The sequence below is a fragment of the Calonectris borealis genome, chromosome 5 (genome assembly GCF_964195595.1).
Source record: "Calonectris borealis chromosome 5, bCalBor7.hap1.2, whole genome shotgun sequence".
NCBI classification, from domain to species: Eukaryota; Metazoa; Chordata; class Aves; order Procellariiformes; family Procellariidae; genus Calonectris; species Calonectris borealis.
Genome location: NC_134316.1, coordinates 17,431,189 through 17,441,668, shown reverse-complemented (window position 1 = coordinate 17,441,668; position 10,480 = coordinate 17,431,189). Strand labels below are relative to the sequence as shown.

The following is a 10,480-nucleotide window of genomic DNA, read 5'->3' as shown; positions in this document are numbered from 1 at the left end:
GGCTTCTGAGCTGCGAACTCGACATGCAGGACATGGAGAAATTAGGATATTCTCAGCCAGAAGTAGGAGGGTTTATCTGCATGCAAGGGACCATGACACCAGTGATGAGTGAGTGAGATAGGGAAATGTTTGTCTGTTGAAGATCCCATGGCTGCCTATTTGGCCTGGGATATTTTGTAAACACGGCCCACTCATGCTTGTCCCCAGCTGTCTGTTTGTAAGTGAAGAATAACTTCAAGTAATATTTATTTATTTGTTTGTTAATTAGGGATCAGTTCTAGTCCCTTTTTGCAAAGAAGTCTCTGGGATGTGCACAAGCTCTCTTCTCTGCACTGGGGAGGACAAGTGCTCTGGCCTAGTCTTCCTTGGCAGCTGGGTTCACAATTTTCCCCATGAAGAGGATGCTGTGGGTAGTTTTGTCAACAATTATCATCAGGAAGGGCCTGTTGAATCTGATGTGAGGAGGAGGAGGAAACTCTGCAGACATTGGTATAATTTCTATCACGGTCACCGCAGCAGCCTCTGTGCCATTCTCACTAACATCTACCACGGCCTTGTGAATTGCCTGCAAGGGAAGCAAAGATTAAAATCAAGGTACAGAAGAGTGAGAAGCAACTGGGGACAAACTTGCTTGCTTTAACATTGTGAGAAGATAATTTTTAAATGAATACACAGAATGAATGTAGAACTGGTGTGAAAAAGATACTCATGTCCAGCCTTTCCAAGACAAGCAAAGTTTGCTCTGAGTTCAGGGAGAGTTTTCTTCAACACTCTGGCAGAGTCAAACTTGGCTGCTTGCAGAGACTGAGCAGCATAGAGGACATTTATCATTCTGTTGTTTCTTAGAGTAAGATTTTCTCCTTAATATTTAACACAGAAGAATAAGGTTTTCATTTTGCATCAATTTCTGTGTATGCAAAAAAATTCTTTCTGCAAAGACACAATAGCGACAAGCTTTATAGGGTGTCTTTCCGTAACACAGTCTACTGATATGACTTTACTTTACAGGGCTTTCTACAGTAGGTATAGCAAATTCATATTTCTAAATTTACGTAATCTTATTTCATTGTCTTTGGTCAGCCCTCTGTGTTTTTTATTCATTGTCCATAACGCATCTGAAAATTCCTCTCATGAGGTCCTGCTACACTTCCTCTATTCACTTATCCTATATCTGTAATCCAGGTATTTACACATGTAATAATTCAGTGTGAGGAATCACAAAATCATTAAATAATATAGGTTGGAAGGACCTCTAGAGGTCATCCAATGCAACCAACCACTCTACTCTGAGTCAACTCTGACACTAGATGAGGTTGCTCAGGGTTTCATTCAGTCAGGATTTGAGTATTTCCAAGGATGGAAATTTCATAGCCTTTCTAAGTAACCCATCCAAGTTTTTGACCACCTTCACGTTGAATTTTTTTCATAATATCTGATGAGAATTTCCCACTTCCTATCTTGTGTGCATTGTCTTTTGTCCTGTCACTGTGCACCTGCAAGAAGAGCCTGGGTCCATCTTCTCTGTACCCTCCTAATAGGTACCTGTAGACAGCACTAAGAACTCCCTTCACCTTCCCTTCTGGCTGAACAACTCCAGGTCTCCCAGCCTCTCCTCAGACATCCCGTGCTCCAGCCACGCAGCCATCCTGCTCACCCTCCACTGAACTCATTTTGCTCCAGTATGTCCACATCTCCCTTGCACTGGTGAACCCCAAACTGGATGCAATACTCCAGAGGTGGTCTCACAAGTGCAGAATAGAAGGGAAGGATCATTTCCCTCATGTCACAAGGCATATATTCCCTGGGACACTAGTGAAATGGCTTTACTTGCCTGTATGCCAGTTTCTTGTTTGTGAAATGGGGCTATCCCTGTCCCACAAGTCCGTTGTCCATATAAATTCTGAGGTGCTCAGATAATGCAGTAATGAAAGGTGTGTATGTAGGATAAGAATGACTATTCCAAAACTTATGTCATAACTATGACTCTTGTCATGCATTAATTATCTTACACCAGCTTTTTGTGAAATTATTCCTGTCATTCTTTCCAGATTTGTTTTCTTCTTAAGAGACTTTCAAGTGAATTTGCAGGATCACTGTGCAGTAAACAATTTAATATTAAACTATAGGAACAACAGCCATTTATTCCCTAACCTTCTCCTTCCTTCATTACCATCAGTGAGCCATGACTACACTCCAGAAGTGGGATGAGCCTATTTGTGGAGATAAAACCTGCATGTAAGCAAGGCAGACAAATCTCTTGATTACCATCTCTGTTTGCATACTTACTTTGGAAACCTTCAGATGAGTTTTATCTGCCACTCCAGAGAGATCAGCCTGGTCACTGAACACCTCTGTCACACCCATTTTCTGAAACAGGCTCATAACATCATAGGAGCCAGAGATGGAGAATTTTGGAAGGTCCAGGTAGATTTTTCTTTTCAAAAATAAACAAAAAATGTGAGTTTATTATTGCAAGATCCCTCAATGCAATAGCTGTTGCAGGTATACACCCATCCCAAATACCTGTGGAGCTAAGGCTTGGCTTTCTAAGACAGTGATAAATCCCATGTTAGAGAAGCAGAAATTGAGGTACCTGTCCCACCAGCCACAGTCTGATCAGTGGTGCAGGGTCACAGTGCTGGTTTATGAAAGTGACTGGCTGGAAAGTATCATCCAGACTGGAGAAAAAGAAATTGTATTTTCTTTTGAACTGGATTCTTCCTACTCAAGGCAGGCTCCTGAGGGCAGTGTACCCATGTGCAGGATCCTCACAGCTGGTAGCGCTCCCACTGTTGTGACTGGGGGAGCTGAGGATAGGGTTCCCCTTAGGTACAAAATTGCCCGATACCTTGTCTGATTTAAAGAAACTATGCAATGCTTGTTCCTTAGAGCTGTGCTTAGCAACTCATTGTGGCATCCTAAGCTTTACTTTGCCTGGATGAGTAGTTATGGCCTTTTTGATATTTAAACAAAGCAGCAGTTAAAAGATTACCTTTTTTCAAGTGATTGCATCCATTTAGACACTGTTTCTTTTAGCAGAGCATCCTCCACTTGCTTCATTGTCCCTTCATCAGGCAGAATAAACAATGCAGCAGCATTTCCTTTGTATGGGAGTTCTACTACCCAGCAAGACAACTTCTCATCCCTATGGATATTAAAGACTTTGTTTTGATGCATCATTTTGACCTTAACAGAATTCTTGACATCCAACAAGAAGTCATCATCTCTGGTGGTCAAATTGCTGAAAGGATTTTCCCAGTAGCCTTTTGACAAAAGAATGAGTATAGAATTGAATAAACAGAAAAAGAGACTAATAAAGGCATGTCACATTAGTTGATGCTTAAAATACTATATTTGAACCGTAAAGGCAACAAGAAGCCTATTTCAGTTTAAGGATGCTTGTTCCCTGGCCATGAAAAGAAGCTTTACATCATTTCAATGTTTCTAATAAAAATCACACAATAAAAATACAGGCTGAGGGTTGCCGTGGAAAAAACCTGAGCCTTTGCCTGCTAAGGCAATGGTAAAACTTCCACTCCCAGTATACAGTCTCCAGGCTTATTCCTTTCATACAAGTGTCATCCATGTTTGACCATGTCCTGCACAGCCAAACACCTGTGCCTTTCAACAAATGATCATAAGTTCCCAAGCTCATCCCTTCTGAATATTTTCAGCTCTGAACCTGGCTTAAAATTGATACAACATTGATCAGTACTTCTACAGGTTCTTTTTTTTTTCCTTTCTTTTTTTTGTACTCTCATAGAAAATGATTCTTCATACTTGGCTTTCAAATATTTCCTTATGTCATTTAAAAGTAGAAAGACATATTTTAAATTAGATGATAGAATAGGTTCATAGTGTGAAAAACATCACATTTCTTAGATCTGGATAAGACTTCCAGGGCTTATGTATAACTGCTACCCATGTTTGTCACTCACCTTTAAAGAAAATGTAGTTTACCAGAACCATCACAGTGTCTGGATCAAGACACTTGAGTAAATCAACAATTTTCCCATGGGTTTTTGTTTCTATGTAGTTATTGATTTCCTTTATAGCCTCTGGAGAATTCCGGAAGTTACTAGAAATAGCTTCAGAATAATAAAAATTTGTGACATCATTCAAAAATTTTTGGAGCAGTTTCAGTCGATCGTCTATGAACAGGGCATTGCCCATGCTCAACTGAACTTCTCGGTGAGGGTCGTTCAGCAGCTGGAGGACACGCTGAAATCCCTCATGGATCTCCTGCTCCTCCATCTCTGTCAGGTTGAAGGCAAGGCCTTTGTGCAACTGACGGAGCGTGTTTGATCTGGCCCCCAGGGAGAGCATTGCAAAGGCAGTGGAGATGCTCAAAGGAGAAAAGAAAATGTTCTTGTTGCCCGCCTCCTCTCTGACCTGCTTGTAAAACCTAAATGCGAAGTCAACATTGCTGGGGGCTATCTTGCCATGAGCCAAGTTTTCACCTTCAGCTGGGGAATAGTCTTCTGGAGAATGGGGTATTTTTTGTTCCTGCTGTTCATCATTGAGGTTGGACTTATGTTGACCCTGGACTTGAAGTCCAAGAAACAACAGACACAAATACAATGTAGTCTTCATTTTCCTTCTGAACAGTTCTGTTAAGAAAGAATAGAGCAACTTTTAGATCTAGAGAATTTTATCTTTCCTGCATAAAAATAGTTTTTGTATTCTAGATACTGATTTTCAGATGTCAGTCTTTAGGATTACTGCTCTCTTGAGAAATACTCTTCTACTTGGCTTCCTGGATAAGTCTATTTCTAATCAGTTCTATCAGTTTCCGACCAATGAGCAAAGGAAGGAAGATATTAATATGACATCTCCAGGAAAGAATTGATGTTGTGTGGGCTTTTGTGAGGTATTATGTCTGAAATAGTCCTTGCCTATGACCAGCATGGCCTCATTGCACTCCTAGGTGGCTTTGGGTGTATGGCTGAGTTCACCTATTGCCTCCCATGTATTTGGTAAGTACTTTGGCAGAGGGACTGTCTTTTGCTGATATGTTTCTATAGTACCCATGGTCTTCTTATGACTTAGATTTTCAAGCACTGCCGTGATACAGAGATAATGTCAGTTATAGCTGTGAATAAAAGCCATCTAAATGCTCACCCCTTAAAGTGTTTATATCTTTCTGCCTCTTGTGTAGCAGCTCTAAACTCAAGAACTATATTATTTCGAAACATTATGTTAAATGTTTCAACAAATTTAACATTATGTTAAATGTTTCAGAGGATAAATCGAGAAAGTTTATTGACTCTCTCTAATGTGCATAAACTATCCATAAGGTTGCAAAGCCCAAGACTCAAGAGCTTAGGAAAAGCTATAGTGGAATCTGCCTTGCTGCATATGCGCAATTTGATGACCTTTCCTCTTCCTTTAACTGACATCATAAGCAAATTCTACATAATCCCAGAGTCTCTCTTCTGCCCTTTTCAGGGGAAGAACCATGAAATATACTGGGGAAGAATGTTCTCCATAGGGTGCCTCACCTAAATTATCTCAAATGACAGAAACTAAAAAACATGAAGTAGGCAGTGGCCTGCAGGAAAACAGAGGTGATTTGAATGTTGTTCATAGCAGCTGTATACTTATTCCGGAGCATGGGATTCTGCCGTAGGGTCTGCTCAGGCTGTGTGTCTAATGCCAGGTTTAGGTCTTACATCAAACTTTTCATGGGGAGTTGTTAATTCTGGATTCCCCCTTTTCTGGCTGCCCAGTATGAAACACTGGAGATATAAGCTGTGGAAGTGCTGAGTATGGGAGCTGTGCTGAGCATCTCTAAAATGCTGGATAAAAACATCGACTGAAAAAAAAAGGCATTCTAAATGGAGGTAGTTCATTTTGGTCTGGTAAGTAATCTTTTCATAATTCCCCAAATCTGCTTTTGAGAGAGACTAATTTCTCTTCCAGGCCACTTGGCTGCAAGTAGCCTGGTGTTTAAGCACACTGGAGGCACAGGGACGTTACTCTCATTAGCCCTGCATCAGCCTGGAGTAGTCAGGACATTGAGATTGCAACTAGATTTACTCCTCTGGGAGCAGAGACAAGGTTTTTTTCTTCACTTTGGTGTTGACTGTTGAGTACTCATTTTGGACCTCATCTCCCAGTCATCCTGCCATTATAGCTAGGAGCTGGATCACTGACTGAATCCTGCTTCCAACATTTAGAACATGCTTCCAGAAGCTAAAATAATTTGCAATTACTGTACAAAATAAATTCATCTCAGAATTAAATATTGTGCAATAAATGGTAAAGATTATAGACAACATGAATTCAAAGACTTCTAAGAAAGTATAATATGGTACTTACAGTGCTGGACCTCTCTTTCACAGAGCTTCTTCCCTATTCTTCATTTTGCTGGGTATTATTAAGTTAATGTCCACTGGTAAATATTAAACAGAGCAAATAAGATTTATTTGCAAAGCAAAGATTAAGCAAGCTTTTTTTTCTGGACATTAAACATTACAAGTCTCTTTTTCCCATCATACAGGCAGGATGATGTCAGCACCTAGGGCTCTGAGGGGAGAGAAAGAGCAGGGACCTTGCTACTCTTGGGCTTGAACCAAACTGTGGGCAAAAGAGCTTTGCAAGGTAGGCTGGCTTAACAGTAGTAAATGAGCTTTAGAAAACAGAATATTAGAAGAACTGGAAACCTAAGATAGGGCCAAAGCAATGTCTCTTTATAAAAAGGATGTTGTGTCCCACTGAACTCTCTGCATGGGATATCCTGATGCAAGGATGCCACCTAACTGAGTACCCAAGCAGCAAGTTTGTTCAAGAATAGCTCAGTATCTCTATGTTGCCCTGCAGCGCACACTGCAGCTGTGCCCTAACTGGCATTATTTGAAGGGCTCATTAAATCATTAGATAAAGGATAGTAGGGGACACTGGTTAGCCTTTTGAGAGGCCTTTGATGAGTATTTTAGAAATTACTAAAGTGAAAAGCAAAGTATTAGCATGGCTTGAAAAATAGCCAAAACAAGAAAACAAATAGAAGAAGGAAATGGGCAATCTTTACCATGGCAAAATTTTTGCTGGGGAGAAGAGGGTAAATCTTCTTAACCCCTTGCCACATACACATAGGATAGGCACGATTTATATACATACTATATGTGACTTACACTGGGATCCCTCTCAGAGGGAGCTGAGAGAAACAGGCACAATTCAGCTATTTACAAGTTTATTTAAGGATGACATACATGCACTCATCCTAATTAGCAATGACTAATAATTTCCATTGAATGTACATTATTTCACCCCAGGTAAATCTGCAATTTATCTACACATAGGAATCTACCCACCATAGTTATTGCTATGTAACTACTATCTCTTACAAGATAGAGGCAGAGTTGGTCAGAAGGTATTTCTGCAGAAAGGTTTTTTTTCATGATATGTGCAAGTACCCAGAAAGTTTATTGCAGTATTATGTAAAATGACCAACGTTCAGCAGGAGCAAGTATGCTGTTGCTTAACTCTAGCAAAGACAAGATATTTTTCTCAAGTCTAGGCCTGCCTACATAGGTAGCATGAATCTTTCAACCCAGCCCTAATGCTTGGCTAAGCATCTGAAGGATGCTACTGTTTTCAGGGAGGAACTGCTGGGAACAGCAGAACTTCTGCAGTGACTCCTCTATTTTCTCCCAGGACATGCAGCAGCACTCAGCGTGTCAGGGTGTCCTGGTTTCAGCTGGGTTAGAGTTAATTTTCTTTCTAGTAGTTGGTATAGTGCTGTGTTTTGGATTTAGTATGAGAATAATGTTGATAACACACTGATGTTTCAGTTGTTGTTAAGTAGTGTTTATATAGTCAAAGACTTTTCAGCTTCCCATGCTCTGCCAGGTGCACAAGAAGCTGGGAGGGGGCACAGCTAAAACAGCTGACCCAAACTGACCAAAGGGCTATTCCATACCATACGACGTCATGCTCAGTATATAAGCTGGGGGGAGTTGGCCGGGAGGCAACCATTACTGTTCAAGGACTGGCTTGGTGTCAGACAGCAGGTGGTGAGCAGTTGCATCACTTGTTTTCACTGGGTTTTGTTAGAATCATAGAATAGTTTGGGTTGGAAGGGACCTTTGAAGGACATCTAGTCCAGCCTCCCTGCTGCGGGCAGGGACATCTACAACTAGATCAGGTTGCTCAGAGCCCCATCCTGACCTTGAATGTTTCCAGGGATGGGGCCTCTGCCACCTCTCTGGGCAACCTGTGCCATTGTTTCACCACCCTCATTGTAAAAAATGTCTTTCTTATATCTAGTCTAAATCTACCCTCTTTTGGTTGTCCTGGTTTTGGCTGGGATAGAGTTAAATTTCTTCCTAGTGCTGCGTGTTGGATTTAGTATGAGAAGAATGTTGATAGCACAGTGATGTTTTTAGTTGTTGCTAAGTAGTCTATAGTCAAGGACGTTTCAGCTTCCCATGCTCTGCCAGGTGCACAAGAAGCTGGGAGGGAGCACAGCCAGGACAGCTGACCCAACTGGCCAACAGGGTATTCCATACCATATGATGTCATGCTCAGTATATAAATAGGAGGTGTGGACTTGGAAGTAGCGATCACTGCTTGGGTATCAGTCGGCAGGTGGTGAGCAATTGCATTGTGCATCACTCACTTTGTATATTCTACCATTATTATTATTATTATTATTATTATTATTATTATTATCCCTTCTTTTTCTGTTCTATTAAACTGTCTTTATTTCAATCCATGAATTTTACTTTTTTTTTGATTCTCTTCCCCATCCCATTTCTCTCTCTCTCTCTCATTGTTTTCCTCTTCATTACAATTTATTATTATTGTTGTTGTTGTTGTTGTTATTATTATTATTTTATTTCAAGTATTAAACTGTTCAAGTATTAAACTGTTTCAAGTATTAAACTGTTTCAAGTATTAAACTGTTCTTTTCTCAACCCACAAGTTTTCCCACTTCTACCCTTCTCTCCCCCATCCCACCAGGGGGGAGGGTGAGCGAGCGGCTGTGTGGTACTTAGTTGCCGAGTGAATTTAAGCCACAGCACAGGGAGAGAGTGGAAAGTTGCTGCTGTCCCTGCTCACCACTCCAGGCACCAGCTCCTCTGACCCTGGCCCAAGTCTCTTCCTAGGCAAGGTTAAGACCAGCAGTTATATCAGACCCACAAATGACCATTTTTGCCTGCAAACTTCAAAGCAATCAGCTTCTCAGCAATTCCAGATAGCTCAGCATGGTTAATGAATGCATCCGTCACACCTAGTCCTTTGAAAATCTCCCTTAGGTCATAGGTGCCAGAAATAGAGACTCTTGGAAAACATGAGTCTCCCCTGTTGAATGCAAAGGAAAATGAGGGTGAATCACCACACATGGGTATCACCAGGATACCTGCCAGATGGCAGCGTCTGTGAGAGGGGAGGGGAAAGCAGTATGTTACTTCTCTGCACATTTCTGTTGGTGCAAACTGCTGTGTCCCCAGAACAGATGTGAAATGTGAGGCTAAACTGGAAAGTTTGTGCAGAGTTTTGCAGGAAGGATTTCCATCCAGGGGAATTTCACAGAGGAAGGTACGGAGCTCCTGGATGCTTCTAGATGAACAGTGGCTGGGACAGAGGGACTCCTGCTCCAGGAACCAGGGGAGTCATGTAAAGGACTGATAGACGTGCTTTTCCCATTGGCCTGACAATGGTCTATATAGAAGGAATTAAGGAATAATTTGATTATCTCATTCCCTACTGTGGGCCAGTGACTCTGCTCAGTTATGCAATATGTCTTGGTTCCTCCTTACAGGAGGAGTTTCATCCCATACCATTAACTTACTCCTGTTGCTACTTGGTTGTCAGATTATTATATGCCAGCTTTGCAAGTTATATTTCTGGGTTTTCCAGGGCAAAGGATTTCTGGCTGTGGGAAGATGATAAGGATTGAGCAAGAGAAATGTGCACTTTGCATGATAAATCCTCATGCAGCCATTTCTTGTTGCCTTATGTACCACTCAAGGTCTGTCTGCAAAAGTTCATATAAATAAACTTCTTGACATAAATAACTCCATTAAAATCAGGAGATTGGGATCATTGCAAAATTGCTGTAACTAGAATAAAAATCAAGTCCTCTCTGTATTTTTATCTGCTTCTGCAAAGGGCATCCCAACTATGATCTTCATGTCTTACAAATATTCATCCTTTTCTCCTTGGATAAGGAAAGTTCTTCTGGCTCCATTTCAAAAACCAGCATGACTGACAGAAAGAAAAAAGCTGAAGGCTAAGCAAAAAGTCTGTGACAGAACTGGGAATAGAAACTAGACTCTGCTTTGTTTTCAGCTTCTTTCACCAATGCATAGGAATCTCGGAACTAAAATTTCATATGAACTCATAGTTTGCTAGATGAAGGCTGTATAAAGAGAATCAAGTAAGCTTATTATTCTTTTATTACCAGGGTGTGATTCCATTTCTCATAACAGACATTTCACCTCAGATGATCACTTTCATCAGTTTGCAGAAAACA

At 40.9% G+C, this 10,480-nt stretch overlaps 1 protein-coding gene across 1 annotated transcript; it reads right to left on the bottom strand.

Moving 5' to 3' along the window:
• Positions 1–233: 233 nt before the first annotated feature.
• LOC142082757 (alpha-1-antitrypsin-like) lies at positions 234–6,358 on the bottom strand. The gene is made up of 5 exons (XM_075151180.1): positions 6,322–6,358; positions 3,939–4,610; positions 2,993–3,263; positions 2,287–2,434; positions 234–565 (listed from the first exon to the last, which is right to left on the bottom strand). Exons 2-5 carry the CDS (start codon positions 4,591–4,593, stop codon positions 356–358), a joined length of 1,284 nt encoding a protein of 427 aa, XP_075007281.1. The 5' UTR covers positions 4,594–4,610; positions 6,322–6,358; the 3' UTR covers positions 234–355.
• Between the last annotated feature and the right edge of the window lie 4,122 nt (positions 6,359–10,480).